The following is a 25,037-nucleotide window of genomic DNA, read 5'->3' as shown; positions in this document are numbered from 1 at the left end:
GCATTCAGACTAGGCTCACGATAACATGTGACATTAAGTCTCCCGACTAGATGGCTTCAGTTATGGTGTTTCGTCTCAACTGCCTAGCTTTTCGGCATGTTGCATGCGGAAACAACCTTAATATACAAGTAAGCCTATTGGCATCATTTTTCAAACCTTCGTGGCCAATGTGCGCGTCTCGTTATATATTTTAGATAAGAAAGGTTTCTTTCATAGGCGAATGGTGTAGTGTGTCTTAAAAGTTCGGCGTGGCCGAAACGTGGGAGACTCTTCGTAGGATTTTCGGCCCTAACACGATAATTCGTTAATTACGTATTGCCCACTATATTGCTAGGGCTCTGATGGGTCAGTCAACTTTTGAGTGGGTGCAGGTGTTTGCAAGATTTAAGCTTATCAAAGTCCCTCTACTTACCTAATACTTAATAAACCAAACGACTCTACATGTACCTAGTTAAGATGCCAAAGTCTTTTCAATGAGTATGGTCCATCATAGATAAAAGAGAACAGCAACAGTTCGACACGCGACCAAGGACGATCTTCACGTACCTCGCAGCTAACCACTGCAGCCAAGACCGCGTTACAAACAATAGGAATAGGATATTAAAATTCGGTTTCGCCGCAAATGATTGTAGTTCGGCGCTTTTGGGCCGGGGAGAAAGTTAAGCCTTCGAGTGGGAACTTGGCACGGGGTATATCCTTAGTCTCTAATTGGCTAGCCGTAATTTATATCTACCCGCATAGCTGAATATTCACAAAGCCCGCTGTACACATGTTGACGTTGGATGGCCAATTTGAGTTAGGCCTGTCTTATCTCTTGAGCAAGCCACTCGAAAATGACAAAACTCCCACCGAAGAAGGCAAGGAAGGCAAGGGAAGGGCAGAGGATTTACAGAGCTTGCCTTGGACTTGCAGGTACGACTTACACAGATAGGGAAGGTAGACCTTCGCCGAAGGTTTGTTAGCCTCACCTTTGTGCACATAACACGTGCAGAAACCTTGTCGAGGATGCGTAACCCAGCTTAAGCTTAGCTGAAAGATTAGAGGCTAGGTAAATATTTAATGTTATTCCTTACCATGCCAAACATTTTATTCTCGAACTTGTTGTCTCGCGCTTATCTAGCTGAGATTTGGTGACAGCTATACCTAAGGTATTGCTTCACTATTCAACTAGTTCCCGTCGCTAGGTCCTAGTGTCTATCTTGAATAGACTTCCTCTTTAATGGCCTTTTGTTGTATACATATATAAGTTGAGCATTCCCTTCAGTAGCATTGTCGTCGTCATACCGTCATATTGCTATCGGCTTATCTCGGCTTATCCCGACTCACTACAACCAACATTCTCATCACTGTCTCGACCGTCATCACAGTAGAAAATGCTTTGGGGCAAGAAGAAGGAGGACGAGGACCAAGAAGTGGTCTCTGATTCCATCGATACGGGACCTCCTATTGACCAGAAACCCTTTTGGCAAGTCATTTGGCCTGTCCTGGCTTGCGGCGCTGGTCTCTTCTCCGATGGTTATGTGAACAACGTACGGCTCACATTCTCTCATTCTCCTTCGGCGTTGCGCGCATGTCCGCTAACTTTTGCGCCACGTAGGTCATCGGTTCCGTAAGCACGACCTTAGGATTAGAATATGGAGATGTGTACAACAACTCCAACGCAGCCAGCATCGTACCGGCTATCGCGTTCGCAGGAACTGTACGGAGATACCCCATACTGTTTGTAGGAGTTCTATGCTCACATGCCTAGGTGGTCGGTCAACTGTTTTTCGGATACCTATCCGACAAGTGGTCGCGCACGAACTCTCTCCTCATATCGACTATCATCCTAATCATCTTCACGGCTCTTGCCGCTGGATCCTATTACCATGGCGATGCTGTAGGGTTATTCAATATTCTGACTGCTTGGCGATTCTTTGTAAGTCAATCTTGAGTCTTGAACAAAACTCTGAATATACCATAACACTAACTGAAAATACAGGTCGGTATCGGCATTGGAGGTAAGAATTCGACTAAGAATTAAATCAAACTAATAGTAAGCTAAATGTATGCATAGGCGAGTATCCGGCCGGAAGTGTGAGCTGCGCCGAGTCTAGTGGAGAGTTGAAGAGCGGTACCCGGAACACCTGGTTCATTCTATTCACGAACACTATGATAGACTGGGGCTTCGTCTTCGGCGCATTCGTCCCATATGTCGTTGCTGCTGCCGCTCACAATTCCCATTACAGCACAATCTGGCGAACAAGTTTGGGAATTGGCGTCGTGTTCCCGCTAGTACTGTTTGTCCTTCGTCTCAGGTTAAAAGAACCTGTGGAATACTCCCGGAACTCCATGAAGCAGTAAGTTCATCTCGTCTGGCTTATTCTTATTCTCCTATTTCCTACGGTCTACCTTTGCTATGCATGTAGGTCAATTACTAACAGCATATAATCCAGTGCCAAGACGCCATACCTTCTCATACTAAGATATTATGGATTCCGACTACTAATCGTCAGTTTGATCTGGTTCATCTACGACGTGAGTGTCTGCCGCCTAGATACTTAATCCGTCATCGTCTAACTTTCCCAGTTCTCGGCTTATTCATTCTCAATCTATTCGAGTTCCATTCTCGCCAACATCTACGGAGACAGTACGGTTTTAACGACTGTTTTCGGATGGAACACGGTTATCAACTTGTTTTACATTCCGGGTACTATGTTGGGAGCTCCGATTAGCGATCGCCTTGGTCCTCGTTACACCCTTATCCTCGGCCAAGTTCTCCAGGCGATCGTCGGTTTTATCATGGCCGGCTGCTACGCGAAAATCTCGCATCCTTCTGTTGTCGGCGCCTTTGCGGTGGTATACGGCATCTTCCTGTCCCTGGGCGAGATTGGACCCGGAAACAATATCGGCCTGCTAGCGGCCAAGACCTGCGCGACGGGCGTCCGAGGTCAGTACTATGGCATCGCCGCGGCTATGGGCAAGATCGGTGCCTTCGTCGGTACATACGTGTTCAAGCACATCAAATCGTCCGACGGCGACCCTGTTAAGTCGGCTCAGTACAAGTTCTACGTCAGTTCTAGCTTGTGCATCTTCGCAGCCCTCCTAGCTTTATTGCTTCCCCACATCGACCAGGACACCATTACCAAGGAGGACGCCAAATTCAGGGTCTTCCTCGAAAGCAAGGGCTGGGACACGAGACAACTTGGGCTCAAGAAGGGGGAGAGCCTCGAGGCTTTACCGGAGGAGTCAGAGGATGCTACCGTGCCAGTGGCTGATAAGGCCGAGTGATGTTGGTCTAGGCCAGTGTTTTGAGTCAGTTAAAATCGGGTTCAGTTGCATTGGATACCCCCCTTTTCCTTGGTTGGGAAGCGAGATGCCTCATATCATTATTGCATTTTGGATAATGAATAGACAATAGAGAACAGTATACTTCTATATCAACAGTGCTAGGACAAAAGTGACCTATAAGATTAGCAATGCCAATCTTGATAAAGCAATTTTGCTATTACTGTCACCGTCGTCCGGGTTTCCCGTACTCATGAATAGGTATCAACCTTTTCCCTGTTCTCTGACAACTACATACTACGTATGAGATCGTGAGGCGGGATGAGACGAAAATGCAAAGTGAAAATTGAATCATGATTGCGAAACTTCATTTCTTGCTCCTTTCTACTCAATTCAAGATATAGGCATACATACAGCCTGGAATGGGTATGGTCACGTCTTTTACACAACCGTCTAACCTTAACAACCCTGCGTAGCATCTCAATGCCATTCAACGCAACTCGAATTCATACATTTCATCTCATCTAATTTCACATATGATAGGTTCCAGTAGTTTTTAGAATACTATTATTTAACTTTCTTTATTCGTTCGTTCGTACGCCTGGGTATGCTAATGAAAAAAGAGATCTATGAATCATAATTTACAATTCATCGTGGCCTGAGGGCTCGTCATCATCTGCGGCACCTCCCGGGCCACCACTGTACAGCTTAGACGTGATAGGGTAAGCGACGTTCGAGAGCTTCTCCTTCTGCTCCTCGAAGTCTTCGGCGGAAGCCGTAGCGGCGTTCTCCTCGAGCCACTCGGTAGCCTCCTTAACGGCGTCAAGGATCTAATAGAGAATTAGTATGCGACTTCAAACTTAACAGTAGCGAGCATCAACTTACAGTCTCCTTGTCTTCTTCGTCAATCTTTCCACCAAGGCCATCCTCGTCGTTGACCTGGTTCTTTAGGTTGAAGGCGTAGTTCTCAAGACCGTTTCGAGCCTCAATGCGCTCGCGAGTAGCCTTGTCCTCCTCGGCGAACTTCTCAGCCTCGGCGACCATGCGCTCAATTTCTTCTTGGCTGAGACGACCCTTGTCGTTGGTGATGGTGACGGATTCCTTGTTACCAGTTCCCTTGTCATGGGCAGACACCTTGAGAATACCGTTGGCATCCAGCTCAAAGGAAACTTCAATCTGGGGAACACCACGGGGTGCAGGAGGGATGTTGGTAAGTTCGAACTTGCCAAGCAGGTTGTTGTCCTTAGTCATAGATCGCTCGCCTTCGTAGACCTGGATCAGGACGACGGGCTGGTTATCGGCGGCAGTGGAGAAGATCTGGCTCTTACGAGTGGGGATGGGCGTGTTGCGGGGGATAAGCTTAGTCATGACACCACCAGTAGTCTCGATACCGAGAGTCAACGGGTTGACGTCCATGAGGACAACCTCGGTAGCACCCTCCTCGCCGGACAGAACACCAGCTTGGACGGCAGCACCGAAAGCAACAGCCTCGTCGGGGTTGATACCCTTGCTGGCCTTCTTGCCACTGAAAAACTCCTCGAGAAGAGCCTGAACCTTGGGGATACGGGTAGAGCCACCGACAAGAACAATGTCGTCAACCTCGTCCTTCTTGATCTTGGCGTCATCGAGAACTTGCTTAACGGGCTTGAGAGTCCGCTTGAAGAGGTCAATGTTGAGCTCCTCGAACTTGGCTCGGGTAAGAGTTTCGGAGAAATCCTTGCCGTCAAAGAAGGCCTCAATCTCAATACGGGTGGACATCTGAGAAGAGAGGGTTCGCTTAGCCTTTTCGGCCTCACGCTTCAATTTACCCATGGCCTTAGGATCCTTGGTAATGTCGACAGAGTTCTTCTTGTTGTAGCTCTTGGCAAAGTGGTTGATGATTCTCTGGTCAAAATCCTCACCACCAAGATGGGTGTCACCGGCGGTGGCCAAAACCTCGAAAACACCATCTTCAATGGAGAGAAGAGAGACATCGAAAGTACCACCACCAAGATCGTAAACGATAATGTGACGCTCACCACCGGTCTTGTCCAAGCCGTACGCAATGGCAGCGGCAGTAGGTTCATTGACGATTCGCAAAACATTGAGACCAGCAATGATACCGGCGTCCTTAGTAGCCTGTCTCTGGTTGTCGTTAAAGTAGGCAGGGACAGTGACGACGGCGTGGGTAACCTTCTTGCCCAAGTAGGACTCGGCGACCTCCTTCATCTTGCCTAGAATGACGGCAGAGATTTCTTCGGGGGTGAACTTCTTGGCGGAGCCTTGGAAATCGACCTGGATAACGGGCTTGCCATCTTGATCCACAACCTTGTAGGGGAAGTGCTTGAGGTCATTCTGGACTTCCTTCTCAGCCCATTTTCGGCCGATGAATCGCCTGAAGTAGGGGAATTAGCAAATAGTTCTCCGCAATCGTCGAGACGAAGCCTAGATTCGACTTACTTGACGTCGTAGACAGTGTTTCGGGGGTTGGAGGCCGCCTGTTGTTTGGCGGCATCTCCCACTAATCTCTCATCCTCGGTAAAGGCCACGTAAGAGGGGGTAATTCGGTTTCCTTGGTCATTGACGAGAATTTCGACCTTTCCATGTTGCATGACACCAACACAAGAGTATGTAGTTCCTAAATCCTACAGGAGAAGATTAGTTAGCACTAGGCGGTTTTCAATTTCGTGGGGAATTGCAAGAGATCTCGCCCCCTCATCTGATAGAATTCAACTTACAATACCAATAACCGTGCCGTAATCGGCGACATCGTCTGCTCGCGCAGTTCCTACGAATGCGAGAGGACTAAAGAGGAGAAGGGTCCAGGCTACCATGCCGAAGCCGATAGCCCAGAAGCTCTGAGAACGAGCCATGGTGAAGAGGAGGGTGACGGCGAGGTATCACTAGGATGTCCAATGGATAGGGAATAGGAGGGGGAAATGATTAAATTATTAGAAAAAACCAAAGCGCCGTACAACCTCTCCCTTGGTTGGTCAGTCGGCACTTGAAGTCGTCAAGATTGTGTGAAGAATGGGAAGAAAAGCTTATGGGAGACGCAATGGTGCAAGTGCGAAATTCTTATATGGCTAGAAGAAAAAAAAAGCGTTCAAGATGATGTTGCCAGCTTGCAAGAGAACACATTGCAATAAAGTGTGGGTCAGGCGCCAAGTAGCCAGTAAATGCAAGGTGTTCAAGGATGCGTTCGCCCTACTACATTACACCGCTCAGCTACATACCAATACTTTTGCGTCGCTATATCCTCCGCCTTTTTATTCGCAATGCTCACTAGCGGCGTTGTACTCCTAAGTAGTCCCTTCCATAGCGCTTAACTGCATTAAAGGTTAAGTTTAAAAAAACCAAAGGGCTGTTTCACACTTGATGTCACTTGGTAGGCACTGGAACCTTCTTTCTTTTCTTACCTTTTTCGCAGAAGCCAGATTGCCCCAACCTTATTCTCCAACGAGAGCGGCTGTTTATAGGCCCTGCCCCACCAAGATGCGGGACATCCCTGCTAGCTTTTGAGGCAAAGGAGCTATGACAGTGGTGACAGCGCCATGTGAATAACCTCAACGTGGTAGGTGTCATTTAATATTGTCCACGCAGCCTTATGCTTCTTATTTAGAGGCCAGATCTTTGGCCACCACTCAGCACTTGTTATTAATAAATATTTTATTAAGGGTTCCTTAATGAGAGATCTGTCTTTTTTGTCTTCTTATTGGTTTATGTTGTTAGATCTCTATTTTCTATTTATTTGAAACGTACTTCTTTTCTTCGTTGACAGATATTTGGTTGCGACGGTTTGTTGTCTGACTCATTTGAGTTGACAAGATAGCAGGCCGTTAATTCGTGTCAAATTCGCCTCCTTTTACGAATAGACATATCAATTGCGGGTAGACAACGTAAATAAATGTGTCCTCATATCATAAACGTTTCCATACCCGACATCCAAGCTCACCTACATCGCATCCGTTCCGCCCCTGTGACCGATCAAGAGCGGGATTGAGCGCAACCGACCCCTGAAAATTCCATATATCAGTGGCGTGGGGCAATGCCGGTCCATCGACTACCGTTCCCCAGTCCCCCCTTGTTCCTATTGACGGCGAATAATCCACGTTATACTTTACCATCGGACGAACCTCAGTAATTGAGTCACTCTGACCAGATAGATACGTGGTCATGTCTTTCACGTACCTAGATCGGAAGCAATAGTTCGCATGACATAGTGCACTTCGAATGGACCTCACCGAGCGAACAACCGGAGTATTGCAGTGCACAGTGGCCCATCGGAAAGGTTCATCTTTGCCGTTGTATGAATAAAAATTTAAGCCTCCGTCTATCAAAAGATAGTAGGCGTGAGGCTTTGGTACGTATTTAAATAAAAAAAACGTCTCCGAAAAATAGTGGTTGCAAACGGCATCTTGCGTGCTGACTAGATATATATTATAAACGTTGGTCTCATGTGTCGTGAGTATGTCAATGAGCGCCGCGTAGGATTTAAATCGACAAGTACGTAGTGAAGCTGGAGGGTGTCACATGACCAAGAATAGGCCGAATATTAAAAGGGGTAGCGGAGATAATAATCCTCTTTTACCTATTTATCTAGCCATTGCAAAGTTCTTGAGCTTTTGTTGACATCCCACCATGACATAAGCTCATCGCACACACACATATCCACTCCCTCGTGACCACTCCCCTGGTCCCCCTAAGCCTTGCCCTTATCATTAGGCTCCCAGCCCGGCTCGGCCATCTCGAACGCCTCCATGGTGAACGGCGGCGAGACCGTGCACCCGACGAGGGTCCAGTCGCCGAGGCTGATGGCGTGCTGCCACTCGGCCTTCTTGACCACGATCTGCGGGCGCTCGCCCTTCGGGATGTCGGCGCCGAGGACGACGTCGCGCACGGGCTTCCCGTCGTCGAAGGATAGCGATAGCCGCAGCGGGGCGCCGGCGTAGTAGTGCCAGGTCTCGACGGACGTCATCACGCGGTGCCAGTGCGAGAGCCCGCTCTCGCCCTCGAGCAGGTAGTAGATGCACGTGCTGTGCTCGTCGCGGAACGTCTCGATGAAGTGCCCCTTCTCCGGGTGCGGGGACAGTTTGAGGGCGGCGATGATGTCCTTCGCCGATTGCTTTGGTGTTGCTGTTGACATTTTGAAGGAAGCAATAGCTGATTTTTCATTAAAGAACGGTTAAGCACTAATGATTGGTCAAGTTTAGAGAATGTTTGCGATCGATAGACTAGCTGAATGAGTGAAGTCAGACACTTTGATGGCAGTAGTGGGGAAAGTAGGTAAGCAAGATGCAAGGGCTCCCGGAGAGGCTTACACGCATTCTTCTCCTATCTAATGTCCGTGCAAATCGGGCAGAATTGAGTGGCTTACCCGCCGATCTAGAAGAGACGGACGACTAAAAATAGAGAAGTGTGTAACGGTACGGACATAGTAGACACCATGCCTGGTACTTGAATAACTTGTGCCGACTTGATATATCTAGCGATTATTTCTTACTAATTCGTTTATCATATATAAATATCGTATATAAAACGAACAGTTAATTAAAAATGACATTGACATCTGCAGACGTCTCTATCCCCTCTAGGTCCCCCCTGGGCAGCTTTCGGGAAGCCTCTGACAGAGTCTTACTTGTATTCAGGGGCCGGCGAGTTGTGTGACACAAACCTCCAAGAAAACGCCAACATTACGACAGGAGGCGTGAAGATCCATGCTCAGAATGCCAGTTCTGCTCGCACAAGACACCCAGGCGGACCGATAGACCATTTTATTCCTTCCAGCCTGCAGAAATTCTAAGACTCGTAATGGGCACAATGATGGGTCCATCTAATACACGGTTTCTAAGGATTCGCTCCCTTTTCTTTACTCTCCGGATCCCCCCCCCGCAGCTCAAATCTGCGTGAAGTAAGATTTCTTCTCTCCCGGGGCTTATGCCGTCATCACTATACCGCAATCCACGCGCGCAACATCATGAGCGTCGTCGACGATAACTCCTCCGTGGCCCTGGCCATGGCAGGTTTTGCCGGCGTGTCCTGGTGCCTCGGTATCGAGATCAACGTATCTCTGTTCCTGCTCTTCAAGCGGCGGCGCGGTCTCTACTTCTGGGCCTGCGCCCTCGGGATATGGGGTGTCATCTTGCAGACTTTGTTCATCGTCCTCGCGGACTTCGGCATATGGACCGAAAAGGTGACGCCCATCGCCTTGATCTATTTAACTTGGGCGATGATGGTTATTTCTCAGTCGTGGATCCTGTTCTCGCGACTACATCTCATATTGCAACAACCGAGAGTATTAAGTTGGATACGGGTAGTATTGATATTCACCTCGATTGTCGTCGGCACAATTACCATCGTATTAGGCACCGTTGCGGTATATACTATCTTTTATCACCTAACCTTCACTACAACTAACCATCTCACCCCTACCAGCAAACCGTCAACCACGCCCTCTTCCCCGCGAACAACATATGGGACCGGTTCCAAACCGGCGTATTCTTCGTGCAAGAGACCACCCTCAGCATCCTCTACATCTGGCACACGCGCCTGTATCTGCGCGACCTAGCCCCCCTCCTCCAAACCCGCGGCCCATCATCCTCCCTCACCAGCACGACCACGACCACGACCACAACCATCACCAACCCCTACACCCGCTCTTCCTCATCCTCTGACGCGGCCACACCACCATCCCGCATCACCAAGAAAAAAACAATGCTGCACCAGCTGCTCTACATAAACGTCCTCGTAATCTGCCTCGACGTCGCCCTCCTCGGCATCCAGAACGCCGACCTGTTCTACCTGGCCGGCGCCTTCAAGCCCGCCGTCTACGGCGTCAAGCTGAAGCTCGAGTTCGTCGTCCTGAACCGCCTGATCAAGAGCCTGCCGGGCCGCGCCGCCGGGAGCACCACCGTCGAGAGCCCGGCCGCGAGAGGAGGCGGCGGCGGCGGCGGCGTCGACGTATCTCGGCCGTGGGATGCCTACTATAGCCCGACGAAGCCGCGCGCAGCGGAAAGCGCTTTCGACGTGAGGTGTCTGGATGCGAACCGATATGCGCCCGCCTCGCTACCGCCACGTCTTGCAACTAGCGCCCAAGGATGCGTCGAGGAAGCAAAGGTTTGAGTTTTTATAGATAGACTTGTGATTTCTAAGACAAATTCGTATTGTTGTGTATAATACCCAGGTCATTAAGTCGGGTTCATTATGAAGGCATCGTACAGGAACTCGAGCAGGGTGCTAGTACTTTCTTGAGAGTATCTCTTAGTTCCTGCTTGTCTAGCGAGTTATTCCCACTATAGTCGAGGGTGCTAGCATTGTACCATAATCCACTGGACCTTTTTGTGGTGCTAAATGTCTAACCATCAGTTCAATACAAGAGTTACCCATTGATGGGTCTTCTTGAATTTCGTGTACATTCACTTTATAAAGTAGCAATTACTTGAAGCTTCCGAGGTTAGTTGGTAATTCCACTTCATATTAGGTTTCTCAACCAAATGTTATGCAGCTTGTCCTGATCCTCCATCACTAGAATGTCAGGAGGGCTTTCATCGCCAGGACTGCGTCTCTCATCCCGGGACTCGATCGCATCGTTCGCCTTGTTGCTTCTCTAGTGAGACAGCATAGTAATCTTTCCCCATTACCGCACTTAGCACCGCTGATCTCTCCCACAGTCCACGCAACTGAATAAATTTCACTCGTGTTTGGGTATCCGAATTTTTCACTCCAATAACCCGGCGGCGACCGTCTCACCTCCGCTTCTTAAAACAACCCGCTGACCCGCTTCTAGCGGCACCTTGGTTCCCATCTTGACCACTACTCTCGCGACGTTCCCCGGCTTCACGATTCTGGGCTTCTTCTTCAGCACCGTACCTCTGGTCTTATCTAAGAGCGCCGGTATCTCTAAAATTTGACCTGCCGCGTGTAGACGTCCCCTGTGGACATCTACCTGCATTGGCATCAGAATGTCAAATGCAAGAACTTTGACCGTGAATGTGTCAATACAAGTGATTGGTTGTTTCGTATCGCAGACAATATCACCGACACGCACGTGTATCGGATCGATATTGCTGAGGTGAATGACTATGTTTTGTCCTGCCACAGCCCAATCCACTGATTCTTGATCGAGTTCCAAAGATTTGACGTAGGCTTTCTCTCCACTAGGTTGGATGAGGAGCGCGTCTCCTGATTGCAATGACCCGGCATCTATCCGTCCGGAGATTGTAAGTGGACTTTGTGTTGAGCGGTAGACCTCGGAAACCGTCAAGCGCAAAGGTTTGTGCAATGCCCGGGCCATTGGCTCCGAACTCTCCAACTCCTCGATGAGAGTTTTCCCCCGATACCAACTAGCCGCCTCGTTCGTGGATCTCTTCGTTATGTTGTCTCCGTGTAAGCCAGAGACAGGAATAAAGCTAATATTTTTAAGCTGAAATCCTGTTGCCGATAAGAAGCCGGAAACTTGCTGGGAAATCTCGTCGAATCGATCTTGTGACCACCCAATTGTGTCTAGTTTATTGATGGCAACGATTACGCGTGACACTCCCATGCTGCGGATGAGAAGAGAATGTTCTCTTGTTTGCCCCTTGAGCCCCGCCTCGAATGCTCCGGTGGTAGCATCAACTACTAAGATTGCAAAATCTGCTTGGCTTGCACCTGCGATCATGTTGGGGATGAAGTCGCGGTGCCCGGGCGCATCAAGAATTGTGAATGAGGTGCTTTCTGTCTCGAACTTGTTCGTCGCAATGTCGATAGTTACGCCTCTCGAGCGCTCTTCTGACCGTTGGTCTAAAACCCACGCAAGTGCAAACGAGGATTTTCCTATACTTTCGGCTTCTTTACGGTATTTCTGTATGGTTCTTTGGTCGACGACGCTGAGATCGAGAAGTAAGCGACCCATTAGAGTGCTCTTGCCAGCATCCACATGACCTGATCAAATTAACATGGATATCATGGCTGTCATACTCAGTCATAGTCCTTACCGACAACTACAAAACTTGCGCTCTTTTTGCCTTTGCTCTTGTCGAACTCCTTTAGCACATCGAGATTCTTGCTTTTCGGCAACGGCGCATCATCGATTTTGAGGCCTTTCACGTTTTCTGTAACCTCATCACTCCTCCCTCCTGAGTCGGCTTTCTTCTTAGGTATACTAGCAGCGATCTTCTTACTGCTTGCTGATCCCAAAGTATTAGTATTCTCACTTAGTCACCTTCTTCGCCAAGAGCGAACCTTGGGATTGTGCCGTTAGGACTATGTCATCTGGACTTGGAGCTGAGAAGGCGTCAGCTACTGATGAAGTAAAATTCATATAAGGAAACGAAAAGTTTCTCGGCGCGATTGAAGCAGAGTTGTTAACAGAACCGAGGAGAGCCTGGGCAAAGGGGGATGGCACGGCCGTCTCAAATGGAACATCCATAGGCGACGAGCTAACAGAGATTGGCGAGTTGGCTGGTCTGTCCTTAGTCGTATCAAGTTGACCTTGGATTTGTTCGTCTCCAGTCTTTGAGTTTTCGCATTCGATTTGTTGGGAGGTGGTTATGCTGGCCCCGGTAAGAGCCGTTTTGTCTTTAGGGGTAGTTTTTGATGGCCGTATATTCTCCTTCGTCTTCGTGGATTCAGCTTGCGTCGAAGTTATAGAAAGACTGCCGAGCTTCTGTGTTGTTTCGTGAGGCTGTTTCTCTTCTGATTTTTGATTGTCTGCCTTCTTCTTGCGCGCGGCAGCGAGTGCCTGGAGCTTTGACATCTTGCCAGTTGTTCCGGTGCCCCCTAACAGGCCACCTGGAACCCGTGGTGGTTCGATGAATATTGTCTCTCGTTCCTTCGGTATGTTTAACCATGGCATGTCGCTGAAGAAATCGGCAAATGGGGATGTTCTGCCTTTCCCGGCTACATTGGCCAATGTCAGCTTGCCGAAGAAACCGGGTAGCTGCTTTAGGTACATTTGAGACGCACCTGCAATCGCGAGATGTTGTGGTCCTGGTGTTTTGAGTGGTTATAGTAGAATAAGGAAAAGTTGTACCTACCCGTATCCTTCTTCTTATTCTTATTCGGAGGGGCGATAAACTTAGTCGTTAAGTAAACCACAGATTTATCGACATCATAGTAATAATGCCAAAGCGCTTCTTGGATTTGTTGAGTTGTAACCTTTGACGACTCAGTTCCAAGGGCGGTTCGAACTTGAGCAGTGCCAGTGTCCATCTGGGCTTTTTCAACACAATTAGCAGGAGTTGATCATTGAATGCACTCGACCTTGAATACTAACATACCTCGGTCTTCTGGACTCAATTCTTCTTCTTCTTCTTCTGAAATCCCTTCGCCTTCATATTCGTCGAGATCATTCTCGTAATCGTAATTACGGTACGCTTGATGGCGGGACATTGTGTCGACTGGATGGAACGAAAGATTGTGAAAGCAACCTTTGGAACTGTTTGTTGATTTTTATCCCTGGATGCGTATAAAAGTTAGAAGACAACAATGGCCGGCTGTGTGTAGGAACGTTTATGTAAGGTTCTAAGGCTGAGTTTAATGATGACAATACATAGGCGGAAAGTAGCTAGAAGAGGGGCACGAGGAGTCGCATCCATATCAAAGCTTACATATAGTGGGTACCTGAGAACTTTGGCAAATGACGTAATGGCTTTTACTACTATGTACCTAGGTATCTACACGGGTGGCTACCTACCTATGTACATGTTCTTTATCATGGAGTTTCAGTTTCGGGTTTGTGCAAGTTGGTAGGCTTATAAGACAGTGATTCATAATCTAGGTCGGTCAAATTTTACTCATTCAATTATGAGATGGTCTCGCCAGTAATGTTATGAGCCTCCCGACATCCACGTTCTAGAACCCGCCCCCTGCACCCTGCCCGTGTTTCACCCTATAGGTCAATTAAGCTCTCCTCTATGATAGGTTGTTGAGGCGCATGCTGAGGAGCAGCAGGGAATGAATCCTGCGTATATCTAGAGTATCCAGCTCCAGTTGCCTGATACCCGTGAACCGCCTGATCTTGTTGCTGATGTTGCTGCTGTTGATGTTGCTGCCAATATGGTTGCTGCTGCGTTTGATGACCGGCTTGCTGGTATTGCTGTGGAGGTTGGGACGGTTGCGCAGGGATCGAAGCAGGTGTCGCAGGGACGGACTGCCCCGCGTAATTTATTGTGTGTTGGAGATTCGGATACGGTGAAGGTGCCACTTCTACCGGGATACTTGGTGTCGCGCGGTCATTATTAGCTTGTGGGTTGCTATAATAGTAAGAGGCATTGGGGTCGGTTGCCGACGCCCCAACTGACTCCGGAGCTTTACTCAGAGGAGTCTGTGGGGACGGATGAGACGTGTGGTTAGTTCGTGGAGGATCATTCGGAGTAAAGTTCACTTGATTAGGGTACTGAACTGGTGCGGAGGGCCCTTGCTGCTTCTGCCAACTATCGCTTCTCTGAACGCCATGTTGGGGATATTGATTGTTGGGAGGCATTGATACCGAGGCTCTCTTGTCGTAGCTCGAAAACTGCTGTTGAGAGCTTTGTTGAACGTGTTGAAGGTATTGGGGTACAGGCGTCCTACTAGGATCCGGAAGTTGCTCGCCCGTGTAAAAGTTCTCTGCCGATGCGGGAGTTCTACCTGCGGCCGATTGCACCGAAGGATAGGGGCCCGATTGCTGCGCAGGGGTGGGTAGAGTGTAGCCACCGATACTGTGCTGGCTATAAGCCTTTGAGAGGCGCTCCTCCAACATCCTATCATAATATCGAACAACGGTGGATAGTTTAGCATGTAGATCGAGAAGTGTATCTGAAATGCAGTTAGCTAAGGACGGTGACTCCGTATCTAGAAATTTAGGTAGAACTTACCATGCTTGCTCATCGTCTCGCCATATGTCCGTGCTAATTTAGGACGTAACGCTCCAATGGAGTCATAAAGCTCCTGGATCTGTGGCTCCCTCAGGATCGTGCCAGGGGGTTGAGTTTGCAATCTATCGACTAGGGTTGAGAAAAGGTTGATATTTTCAGCTTCTACAGGGGTGAGTTCGTAATCATTCTTCGGTAAGGCAAACGAAGTAGTCGACGTGCTCTCTGCCTTGTTTGTTTGTTGCTTCAATGCTGCAGAGTGTTTCTGCTTCTGCTCCTCCATGTCTGCCAAGGATGCTGCGATGGCAGCCTTGAGGTCTTCGTCCTCCTCCTCAGGCGCCCCTGCAGGCGTAGGTGAACCAACATTGGCTTTCACATGAGAGGCTGATGGAGTATTATCCGTAGGGGGAACATATCCTTTTGAATGTCCCTGTACCTCCTCTAAACTCATCGCCAAGGCCTTCTTAAGATCTTCGTCAAAGGCATCGTCGACTCGGGCGTTCCGGGGCTGCATAACAGACGAACTGCGATTTTTGTGAGGAAATGATGGGCTCGTAGGTGATCGCTCTTGTCTGCCAAAGCCGCCTTTATTAGATTTGTCTGTAAGTTTGGCGTAGCAACCGTCGTCGACTCGTACAGGCTGCATGATGCCTAGATGAGGTAGAGGGAGTGTCTTGGTAGAGCATTGTTGATCGAAGCAATTGCCGCAGTTACGGCAGTGGTGTTTACGGTTCGTGAAGGTAAACGGGGTGCGACATCGCATACAGACATCGGAGTCAATCCACTCCGGAGGCTATGATGACCTTGTTAGCTGTGCCCCCAAAAACAGACACCCCTAAAACGACTGGCCGGACGTGACACATACAGCGCTACTGTCAATCATGCTGCTCGCCACGGTAGTCCGAGGAGGGAATTGAAAGCCCTCCCTCTGTAGGGTCTGGTAGGTCTCGTCAATGTATTTCAAGTCGTAACGACCTTCGGTAGCGGCGGCCCAGGATTGTATCAACTCTAAGATCTTGGCTCGAACTTCTAAATTCACGGCGGCGGGACCAACTGCGTGGAGAAGAGAAACGAGGTTGTCCATGAACTCCCGGGAGGCAATCTCGACAAGGAAGTGGGAGCCACCATTCTTGACGCAAGTATCCGTCAACTATGCCACAAGTCAATATTGGGCAACAAGGTTTGATATAGACAGCTGGAGGAGAAAGGTCCGTACATTTAGCGCGCTTAGCTGAGTGTTGGGATTCTTATTGCCAATGCGGCGTTTCAGCGATCGCATGGCTTCCTTAGGCTGCACATTCTTAGATCTAATAACATCGGATATTTCGAGGTTGAGGGGAATATCCTCTCTGTATCCCGCATCATTAGTGGCCCTGCAGACAATACTATAATCGCAGTAAAAGTGTTGTTACTTACAAACTACTCCCAGTTGCTTTCTCGATCTGTTCGTCCAAGGCACTGTTGGCCGAGGAGGACCACCAGCCTCCCATCATTTTGCGAAAGCGTATTGAGAGAGACGCGCAAAAGTCGAGTAATCGCAATATCAAGCAGCTATAGACTCGACGCTAGACAAGAAGATACGACAAGCGGCTTGCTTATTCAAAGGTAAAAAAAGATTACGCGACAACCCGGAAGCGCATTGAAATGGTGGTTGATATTTGACGTTGGTAGTGATAATGATAACATGTTCAAATGTTCAAGGAGTTTTGATTTCATGCACACTTACATACCTAGGTACCCCTAGACGTATGTAGGTAGGTACCGCAGTTGTACCTAGAAGCTTAGGTACAGGAGGTGACTGCCTAGCTACTGTGGATACTTGCTACGTAGGTACCAACGTATTCGCATCCGAAATACCTGCAGCTGAGGCGAATGTGGCGTGTCTGTTTCTCCACACCAAGTACCCCCACCAGCCCCATGACCCCTCAATATACATCTGCTTACCTAAAAATGTGTTCAAGGTTCCAGCTTTGAAACCTTGAAACCCTTGGAACGCAAGTGCGTTAGCAGGTTAATTAGCTTCTAGCCTTATGTAATATCTTCAGATGATGCAGACACCAAAGAAACGAAGGTTAAACGTGTAAACTCCAAAGCAGGGTCCTAGGATGAATGCCTCATATATGTCAAATATCAACAATCCACAATCAAAATAATAACCTTTGCAAATGAAATTTACGCATTCGACCAGTAGACCGATAGGTCAAGCTCCTCTTTCCAATTACCACTGGGGACTGGTAGACTAGCATCTTTTTCTTTGTGCATTCACGATCTTTTTCATCCGAACCTCTTCTTTCTTCTTCCTCCGATTCTTTCAACCTTCCGTTCTCGTCTTCCTCGCCTCCTTTCCACCTCTAACGCCGCGACGTTAACAGACCTAGTGAAAGGATGCCCCCTTCATTCCAATCTCCGTCCTCAGGGTAATAGTGGTACATAAGGCTCTTGTCTCCTTGCCCCAATTTGTCTTGTCTTCCGTTACAAAGGTTTTTGATAGCGCATCCGAGGTTAACTTATCTCATAGTCTATATTCCTTCACCCCTCTTGCGCCCTTGTATTCGCATACTTTCTCGTCGCTTCCCACTCGTATTCACTTTCAACCTATTCAAAACTGTCTATATCCGATCACGGAATGGTACTAGGACACTAGGACCAGACTCACGATACTATGAGTTCCGTCGCTTACACGAAGACTTCATTTACCCCTGGGACCGGCGCACAAGGCACAATGACCTCCGCGATGACCAACGGGCATGCGCCTGGTGGTAGCTCGGGCACAGGAAAGGCACCATATCGACACATAGACGACTTGGTGTCTGTTGGCGTGGACCTCGACCCGCATACTCCGCTACGGAAGGTCCTCGAGCTAGGCGATGCCCACATGCGGCAGGCAATGACATACAACGATTTTCGACGTCCCGACTTAGCACTGCAGGAGTATATCAAGGCATTTACCATTGCTGTCGACAAGGTGCCCAGGCACAAAGATTATCCCTCCTTGAAGTCTGACCCGGGGCATTTAAGTCGTTTGTATAATGCCCTCAAAACGAAGATCACCGCCAATGGCGCAATCTTTGACAAGATCAAGGAAGATATCAAGGAAGATAACCGGCGGAGCGGTGTGGAGCCAACTGTCTCCTCAAAGATCTCCACCGAACTTACCCGTCCGATATCATCTAATGCGCCTTCGGGGATGCTGCCACAAGGTCATGTAAATGGTTCTACGAACATTCGGAGGAATGGGTTCCGAAATGAACTCGAAACCTCAAGCAGGCATGGCAGTACAAACGATTCTAGCGCGAATTCCAAGGCGGAACATAAATCAAAACCTCCAGTACAACCGAAACCCCAAGCATTACATGGAAATGCTATCAATCAGGTCCCAAAGGCGTCTCCGGAGGACCTTGCCAGTCGATTTGCGCGTCTGCGTGAATCTCAGAAGTCAGGGAATCCCCCAAAACTGCCTTCAGTAGATACATCTATGCCAGCAATGCCAAAACTTCCAGAAGCAATATATAGCCCTGCAAGGGGTACTGTGACAAGTGAGATCGCCAACCTTCCATCTAGCACCCCTCGCGGCATGTTCAGTCGGACAAATTCGATCACTTCGACCCCTAGTATTTCTGCTCGAAACTCGACGGAAAATGCCATCATGGCCTTCAGCAGGGAGCAATTTGCTACAGCTCAAACATTTCACACCTCCCAATCATCGGCAAAAGCACCCCAGGTTAGGATCCCCCAGGGAGAGACCATATCAGCTGCCACCCTTGCGAATCTTATGCACCAGGATATTGAAATCTTAATCATCGATGTACGCGATCGCCAATTTTTCGACGAGGGGCATATCAGATCCCGTAGGACGATTTGTGTCGAGCCCGAGATTCTCATGCGGGAGAACATATCCGCGGACGAGATCGCCGATAGCATGGTGCTGGCCCCTTCAAACGAGAAACTCGCCATCGAACAACGCGACAAGGCAGATTTAGTAGTTATTTATGACGAAGATAGCGTCTCTGTACCGAATAGGATAACGGGGGATTCCACAGAAATGGTCTTGCATAATCTACGACAAGCTCTGTCACATTACAGCTATAGTAGACCGCTCAAGAATAGCCCGAAGCTATTGAGAGGTGGTCTGGCCTCGTGGCTGAACGAATTTGGGGATATCTCTCTCGAGACTTCCAACACTACATCGAAACATACACCTCTAAGCGCGACGTCTGCAGCCAGGAGTCGGGGCGGAAGACGGTATCGAACCAAAACGAAGACCCTTACTCAAGATGAAATCAATCAGTTTGAGGGTATGATTCAGGAAGACAAAACGGGAATCTCGGAGTTCGACTACATTAAAAACAGAGATGATTTCATTCGCCGTTACCCAAGTATAGGAGGCGCTCCAGAATCGATGACTACTCCCATCAACCAGGAACTCCACAAGCAACAGCAGGAGCTTCTCTCAGGTATAGCACCGGCCCCTCCTAGACGACCGGCGCCCGCTATCCCTAGGACGAGATATAGTGGTTTGGACTCTAGAGATAACGACTCCGACGTTGGCGCTCTTGCTATGCTGGCCAACCCCATTTCGCTGAAGAATTCGGTCGGTACAGCACCGCGCACCGGGCTTGCTAGTGGCGGGAATGCGTGTTATTGCAATTCTACTATGCAAGCACTCCTCCACTCGCCTGGCTTTATCGATGAGATATTGGACCCCAATTGGCCCGAAGTCTGGCGAGGACCCGAGGATCATGAGCCTACCCAACCACAATTATTGTCCAAAATATTGAAGAATTTGTTTGAGTGGATGCACAAGAGACAGTTCAAAGTAATGAGGTGCACGACACTTATGGTACGTTTGTTCCCACTCAGTATTGCCGAATTTTGTACTCACATAGCCATAGCATTATATGCGCTCTATCCATCAAGGATATCAAGATCACGACGGGCGTAGACTTAAACTAGGCGACGACAACCAGCATGATGTCGACGAGCTGTGTACCTTTCTCTTTGATCAACTATCAGCCGAGACTAACGTGACCTCTCAATCGCTTGAAGCTCCGCCGAAAATACCGGCCGGGGTGCCCTCGCTCGTTCGGGTTGCGATTGAGAGAATTTGGGACTTCCTTATGTCAAACAAGAAAATCACGTTCATCGATAAGCATTTTCTATACAGCACTGTAGTCCAAAGAAGGTGCTCAAAATGTCGAGATACGCTTGTTTATGCCGATTCCACTACGACCACTTATTTGACACCTACACGATCTTCACGTCGCGGGCGGCTTCGGTTGGAGGATATAATGATGGAAAATTCCGTAGAGCACAACGCCCAAGGTATCTGCTCTCGTTGTAAGGCGGAAGATGCCGCGACTTTTCGATACCGATTCATAACGTTCCCTCCTTTATTACGTATATATATCAGAAGATACAGGGGGTCTGCTACCGATGCAAAGGAGTTGATTCCGATAGAATTCCCATTTAACTTGGACCTGGCTCCGTACAGTTGGGACAGCCAGATCCGAGGACAAGCCGCCGAGATTATGCCCTCGCCATATGACCAGAACTTCCTAGCTCCAAGCGAGTACGAGCTCTACTCCATCCAGTGCCACGCAGGCGCATCTGTCGTTTCAGGCCATTACTGGGCCCTTATCCGGACGGAGCAGGAAGACAGGTGGATCCAGTTCAACGACGACAAGGTCAACTACCTCTCGGGATCGGAATGGCGGGACGCGCTGAAGGAGATGTACGATTGCGACAATACCGTCACCCCAGTTCAGCTGATGTACAAGCGGAAGGATATACCGTATGAGTGGCAAAGGAGGGGTTGATGACAGGACGCGACGCCGGCTTTCTTCTTCTCTATTGACCTAGGGGACGAAGAGATGGCGGCTACCTATACCGTTGGTTCGAGAGAGGGTTTACGATATATGTGCGAATAAACACATGAGCTCGGTTCGACGCGAGACGTGTCGTGAAATTAGGGTCAACTGGGAGATATGGTCCATAGGTGGGGTACTATGAGCGAGAGCATGTACGGGCTACGTTAGAGGCTATGGCTTGGGTAGTTGGTGGATGAGCATTACCGGCCGGATACGTGGGGGGGGAGTTCCGGGAAGAAGTGGAGAGCATTTGGGGCTGGCCATTCCCCCTTTCCTGGTACATACATGGACGGCGTTGGATCCGAGGGGGGCGTAAGTCTCCCCCTATCACTATTTTCTCTTTCTCTCAATAGAAAAAAGGCCCGTTCGAGTTTCTTGTTTTTACGAGCAAGATTCCTATCATGGCTATTTTTATACCTGTAATGCGTAGGAAATAACAACTGTTACTATTATTTTACGAGAGCCTTATACCCAATGCATCATAGTGCTGTTATCCCGGCTGCGGTTTCATTTTGGTTGCTTGATGACTAGGTAGGTGATTATAACGTTTACATATGTAGCCGGCACCTAATGTTAGAGTGAACGTTGATGTGGCTACACATGAGCGACCTGCTCTAAACCTTTCTAGCTACTCGTCCGTGGGAGTACGTGAGGGTCTTTAATAACAACGCAAATTACTCACTCCCGAATAGTCCTTACTTTCACCAAGTCAGAGCAATATTGACATCAATGTATTTATAAATCTAGCCATGAAAACAATCCCGAGTAATAATATTATACTATCATCCCCAACATCAACTACCGTTAAGTAGACAGCGACACGCCATGACATTACTATACAGTGACCCAGTTTCAAATTCGTCCGAGCCAGTATCCGAAGCCGAAACCAACTTAAACACCCATACCCGCACCGTAGAGAAGCGTCTGTTGCGCTAGGTTACGTAGGTACATCGAGTGAAATAGGACCGGCCGGCTAGCCCGTCCGTTTAAAGCATTCCTCGATTTGCTTCTTGTAGTGGGTTCTTAAAGCCCTCCGGTTTACCTTCTGCGTTGCCGTGACGAGACCCTATTGCGTTCATTAGTATTTGACAAGAGATGCGGCAAAAAGGGGGAGCAGCTTGAACTTACACTCGTGGGCGTCCATTCATCCTCGACCAGCACAACACCAACAACCATTTCTAACCCTGTCAGACCAGCTTTCTTCCCCACAGCGACTAAATCCTTGTGCACCGCATCCGAGACCTTCGAATCGGTATGCGCGTGCGCGTGGTCGACGCCGAGCTTCTTTGCCAACTCATTCAGTGGCTTCTCGTTGGGGCTTACAACTGCAATAGCGCGGGGGTGATCGCTGTCACCGTAGATCATGATGTTGTGGACGTACTCGCTGCCGCGGTACACGGCCTCGAGCTTCTCAAGTGCGATGTACTCGCCTCCCTGCATTTTGACCAGATTCTTGACGCGATCGATGATCTTGATGTGTCCAACGGAATCGAATTCGCCGATGTCGCCCGTCCGGAACCAGCCGTCCGGCGTGAACGCCTTTTCCGTCTCCTCGGGGTTCTTGAAGTACTCCTTGCATACAGGCAAACCGCGGAGCAGGATCTCGCCTTGTGGCGGTGTGCTCTTCGCGTCGTACCCTAGATCTGGCAAACTGACAAGCTTGATTTCTAACGAAGCCGGCACGGGACCAATAGCATTCGGCGTCCACTGCAAGGGGCAGCCCAGGGCACCGTTGGCGCATGTCTCAGTGAGACCGTAACCCGTGATCATGGGCGCGAGCACCAAACTTACGAATCGTCTCGTGCCATCGGAAATACCGCTTGCGCCGTTGAACAGGAACCTAACTCTTCCACCTGTCATGTTACGAACCTGCTTGAATATTAGAGCATCGATTAATCCTCCGCCAGGCAAGCCGGCCGATGTGAGCATGGACTTTAGGCCGAAGGCACCCCAGAAAACGTTTCTCAGCAACATGCCGCCGTTGCTGACCTTCGATTCTATACCCTTCCTAATGGTCTCCCATATCTGGGGGACGCCAACCATGACAGTTGGTGCAAGCTCGCGCATGTCACCAGCGCAGTTGCGGGTTGAGGAATCGGCTAGCGTGCGTGGAGATCCGTAGCCTAATGTGCCTCCGATGTACATGACCAGATTCTCTACAGCCATCTCCAGAATGTGAGCAAGAGGAAGGTAAGCCAGGATCGTATCGCGGTGAGAGACCGTCTCCTCAATAACGGTGTACAGGCCGGTGATACCGGCAACAATGCCTTCGTGGGTGATAGGCACGCCCTTCGGCGTCCCAGACGAGCCAGAAGTGTACATGATACAGCACATGTCGGAAGCTTTCGGCGGTACTGGATCTATGGGGTTTTCCTCACCGAGAGCGACAAGGTCGGTGAAGGAGTATATGGTAAGGTGGGAGTTTGCGCTCTTGAAGTCCTCCAATTCCTTGTCGGAGATTGGGATATTGGATGTGTCGTTGTAGATCAGGAATTTGACATCCTTCGCGTTCTTCAATGGGCGACTGGCGGTTTTCAGGAGGTGAGGATCGGTGTACATTGCCTTCGCATTCGTCTGGGTGAGGGAGTACTCGACAGCGTCCGAGCCGAGAGTGTCGTAAGCTGTCGCGATTGTGATGGATTGCGAGGAGCAGCCGTGAGCCATGCATAGCCAATTCGCGCTACGTATACAAATTTAGTTTCCAATGCCTCTTTTACGTAGAGCGAATTCATTTCTACCTTGTGGTTGCGAAAATGTGCAACACATCGCCTGGCTCCAGACCCAATTTCCGTAAAGCAGCACCTACGCGTAGAGCCCGAGTCTTATACTCGCTATAAGTGAGGAAGGAGTATGGAGATAACTCGAAGTAAGTCCATTGCTTCTCAACTTCCTTCTTGACGCCATCGACGATCTTCGGCACCTTCTTCGTCTCGGTGTGAGTTTTAATTAGTTTGCGAGAACCTATCGCGTGTTTATCTCCATGCTTATTTGCGCTCTCGATGAGAATATCGTATGTAGTGGCGATGTGGGATGCAGGGCGGGTGAGAAGGCCATCCTTGGCCTTTATGTGCCTGTGCGGTTTCGTCTCTCCCTCGACCTCTTCAGCCCCTGGCGATTCGATCATAAACGGCGGCTTCTGAACCATGTGCAGCGGAAGCACGCCTTCGAATTGAGTTGCGAGAGCCATAATTACGTTTAATTATGGTTGGGGAGGGATGTGATGTCAAGCGTGAGGCACAGGGATGTATGGCGTTGATGTTGGCTGGGAAGAGAGTATGTAGGAAGCTGACAGAAAGTGAGCTCCAACGTTCAAAGCTTGAGCTAGATATGGCGGATATGGATATTTTAAAGTTGGGATTTATCGAGGCTACAGACGTCAGCGGGGCAACCTAAGGCACTCTAGTCGCCTATCAAAGCTAACCCGGCAACTGAAGACCGGGGTCTAGTTGAATACCAAGATAATAATGAACGTGTAATCCTTTTAGAAGAATATATTTAGGTTAGTACGTGCGTATCCAGATGAGATTTCTCGGCGTAACTGGAACTAGAAGTTGGAAAGGAGATAATATTATGGATATTATGGGAACGGTCTGGTATTAAATTATAATTATTCTTCCTACAACATTAATGAGAAATGAGAAAATTTACCAACTCGCCGGTTTACGCCGTGCCTCGGCACTCAATGCGAGTGTTCAGTATATTCGGTGCAATAATATAGGTCAAATGATGACTCTTTGATTCACTGATCATTCAACAAGTCAACCTGCATCATGCAGTCATGCAGGGTCAAGAATCCCACGTTGAAAAAGCAAACCTCTTTCCAGGTACTAGAGTATCTAAGTAATTGTTATACAAACAAGGTTGGAAACTTGAAAACTTTAATAGTCAATGTTACAACCAGTCATATGGGTCTATCATAAGAGACGAGTGCCTGATATAAATACCTAAGTACCGAGGCATTGGAGAATTTTACCCTTCAAATGCCGGTATGTTACCCCTGTAATAGTCGGTATATGCAAATTCTCATTATACTCACAGTACCCAGTCATAAAATAGAAATGTATTCTTTGATTTACTCTAGAAAACATTG

At 48.8% G+C, this 25,037-nt stretch overlaps 8 protein-coding genes across 8 annotated transcripts; 3 read left to right on the top strand and 5 right to left on the bottom strand.

Annotated features, from left to right (window-relative positions):
• The first annotated feature begins 755 nt into the window (after nt 1-755).
• Nucleotides 756-3,555, top strand: F4807DRAFT_420190 (MFS general substrate transporter). Its single transcript, XM_047997475.1, has 7 exons — nt 756-1,529; nt 1,598-1,699; nt 1,751-1,918; nt 1,982-2,000; nt 2,057-2,339; nt 2,436-2,517; nt 2,569-3,555. Exons 1-7 carry the CDS (start codon nt 1,374-1,376, stop codon nt 3,268-3,270), a joined length of 1,512 nt encoding a protein of 503 aa, XP_047855905.1. The 5' UTR covers nt 756-1,373; the 3' UTR covers nt 3,271-3,555.
• Nucleotides 3,556-3,683: 128 nt separating this feature from the next.
• Nucleotides 3,684-6,348, bottom strand: F4807DRAFT_420187 (78 KDA glucose-regulated protein-like protein precursor). The gene is made up of 4 exons (XM_047997474.1): nt 5,985-6,348; nt 5,707-5,891; nt 4,153-5,641; nt 3,684-4,097 (listed from the first exon to the last, which is right to left on the bottom strand). Exons 1-4 carry the CDS (start codon nt 6,117-6,119, stop codon nt 3,909-3,911), a joined length of 1,998 nt encoding a protein of 665 aa, XP_047855904.1. The 5' UTR covers nt 6,120-6,348; the 3' UTR covers nt 3,684-3,908.
• A 1,338-nt stretch (nt 6,349-7,686) lies between these two features.
• F4807DRAFT_36394 (RmlC-like cupin domain-containing protein) lies at nt 7,687-8,763 on the bottom strand. Its single transcript, XM_047995600.1, has one exon. The coding sequence runs from the start codon at nt 8,390-8,392 to the stop codon at nt 7,949-7,951; it is 444 nt and encodes a 147-aa protein (XP_047855903.1). The 5' UTR covers nt 8,393-8,763; the 3' UTR covers nt 7,687-7,948.
• Nucleotide 8,764: 1 nt separating this feature from the next.
• F4807DRAFT_36557 (uncharacterized protein) lies at nt 8,765-10,666 on the top strand. The gene is made up of 2 exons (XM_047995627.1): nt 8,765-9,622; nt 9,682-10,666. The coding sequence occupies exons 1-2, from the start codon at nt 9,224-9,226 to the stop codon at nt 10,366-10,368; spliced, it is 1,086 nt and encodes a 361-aa protein (XP_047855902.1). The 5' UTR covers nt 8,765-9,223; the 3' UTR covers nt 10,369-10,666.
• Nucleotides 10,667-10,963: 297 nt separating this feature from the next.
• F4807DRAFT_451018 (uncharacterized protein) lies at nt 10,964-13,617 on the bottom strand (the record flags this gene model as incomplete). The annotated part of the gene is made up of 6 exons (XM_048000193.1): nt 10,964-12,168; nt 12,222-12,413; nt 12,469-13,125; nt 13,192-13,215; nt 13,263-13,442; nt 13,506-13,617. The coding sequence occupies 6 exons, from the start codon at nt 13,615-13,617 to the stop codon at nt 10,964-10,966; spliced, it is 2,370 nt and encodes a 789-aa protein (XP_047855901.1).
• A 239-nt stretch (nt 13,618-13,856) lies between these two features.
• F4807DRAFT_420161 (VHS domain-containing protein) lies at nt 13,857-16,774 on the bottom strand. Its single transcript, XM_047997473.1, has 5 exons — nt 16,497-16,774; nt 16,297-16,429; nt 15,946-16,230; nt 15,084-15,873; nt 13,857-15,024 (listed from the first exon to the last, which is right to left on the bottom strand). The coding sequence occupies exons 1-5, from the start codon at nt 16,571-16,573 to the stop codon at nt 14,117-14,119; spliced, it is 2,193 nt and encodes a 730-aa protein (XP_047855900.1). The 5' UTR covers nt 16,574-16,774; the 3' UTR covers nt 13,857-14,116.
• A 315-nt stretch (nt 16,775-17,089) lies between these two features.
• F4807DRAFT_420158 (cysteine proteinase) lies at nt 17,090-21,435 on the top strand. Its single transcript, XM_047997472.1, has 2 exons — nt 17,090-19,920; nt 19,973-21,435. The coding sequence occupies exons 1-2, from the start codon at nt 17,743-17,745 to the stop codon at nt 20,894-20,896; spliced, it is 3,102 nt and encodes a 1,033-aa protein (XP_047855899.1). The 5' UTR covers nt 17,090-17,742; the 3' UTR covers nt 20,897-21,435.
• A 215-nt stretch (nt 21,436-21,650) lies between these two features.
• F4807DRAFT_420157 (long-chain-fatty-acid-CoA ligase) lies at nt 21,651-24,530 on the bottom strand. Its single transcript, XM_047997471.1, has 3 exons — nt 23,686-24,530; nt 22,076-23,627; nt 21,651-22,013 (listed from the first exon to the last, which is right to left on the bottom strand). Exons 1-3 carry the CDS (start codon nt 24,132-24,134, stop codon nt 21,921-21,923), a joined length of 2,094 nt encoding a protein of 697 aa, XP_047855898.1. The 5' UTR covers nt 24,135-24,530; the 3' UTR covers nt 21,651-21,920.
• Nucleotides 24,531-25,037: the final 507 nt, after the last annotated feature.

Source organism: Annulohypoxylon truncatum, assembly GCF_022578515.1.
Source record: "Annulohypoxylon truncatum strain CBS 140777 unplaced genomic scaffold F4807scaffold_10, whole genome shotgun sequence".
In the NCBI taxonomy this organism is placed as follows: domain Eukaryota; kingdom Fungi; phylum Ascomycota; class Sordariomycetes; order Xylariales; family Hypoxylaceae; genus Annulohypoxylon; species Annulohypoxylon truncatum.
This window is presented reverse-complemented; position numbering and strand designations above follow the sequence as displayed.

Coding starts and splice junctions, on each gene's coding strand:
- F4807DRAFT_420157 (XM_047997471.1), bottom strand. CDS start 24,134: ATGGCTCTCGCAACTCAATTCGAAGGCGTGCTTCCGCTGCACATGGTT. Junction 23,628..23,685: donor CACATTTTCGCAACCACAAG/GTAGAAATGAAT, acceptor TTGTATACGTAG/CGCGAATTGGCTATGCATGG. Junction 22,014..22,075: donor ATGAATGGACGCCCACGAGT/GTAAGTTCAAGC, acceptor TGAACGCAATAG/GGTCTCGTCACGGCAACGCA.
- F4807DRAFT_36394 (XM_047995600.1), bottom strand. CDS start 8,392: ATGTCAACAGCAACACCAAAGCAATCGGCGAAGGACATCATCGCCGCC.
- F4807DRAFT_420190 (XM_047997475.1), top strand. CDS start 1,374: ATGCTTTGGGGCAAGAAGAAGGAGGACGAGGACCAAGAAGTGGTCTCT. Junction 2,340..2,435: donor TCCCGGAACTCCATGAAGCA/GTAAGTTCATCT, acceptor CATATAATCCAG/TGCCAAGACGCCATACCTTC. Junction 2,518..2,568: donor TGATCTGGTTCATCTACGAC/GTGAGTGTCTGC, acceptor TAACTTTCCCAG/TTCTCGGCTTATTCATTCTC.
- F4807DRAFT_420161 (XM_047997473.1), bottom strand. CDS start 16,573: ATGATGGGAGGCTGGTGGTCCTCCTCGGCCAACAGTGCCTTGGACGAA. Junction 16,430..16,496: donor AAAGCAACTGGGAGTAGTTT/GTAAGTAACAAC, acceptor TGCGGGATACAG/AGAGGATATTCCCCTCAACC. Junction 15,874..15,945: donor GCATGATTGACAGTAGCGCT/GTATGTGTCACG, acceptor AGGTCATCATAG/CCTCCGGAGTGGATTGACTC.
- F4807DRAFT_420158 (XM_047997472.1), top strand. CDS start 17,743: ATGAGTTCCGTCGCTTACACGAAGACTTCATTTACCCCTGGGACCGGC. Junction 19,921..19,972: donor TGAGGTGCACGACACTTATG/GTACGTTTGTTC, acceptor ACATAGCCATAG/CATTATATGCGCTCTATCCA.
- F4807DRAFT_420187 (XM_047997474.1), bottom strand. CDS start 6,119: ATGGCTCGTTCTCAGAGCTTCTGGGCTATCGGCTTCGGCATGGTAGCC. Junction 5,892..5,984: donor ACGGCACGGTTATTGGTATT/GTAAGTTGAATT, acceptor CTTCTCCTGTAG/GATTTAGGAACTACATACTC. Junction 5,642..5,706: donor AACACTGTCTACGACGTCAA/GTAAGTCGAATC, acceptor CCCCTACTTCAG/GCGATTCATCGGCCGAAAAT.
- F4807DRAFT_36557 (XM_047995627.1), top strand. CDS start 9,224: ATGAGCGTCGTCGACGATAACTCCTCCGTGGCCCTGGCCATGGCAGGT. Junction 9,623..9,681: donor TCGTATTAGGCACCGTTGCG/GTATATACTATC, acceptor CACCCCTACCAG/CAAACCGTCAACCACGCCCT.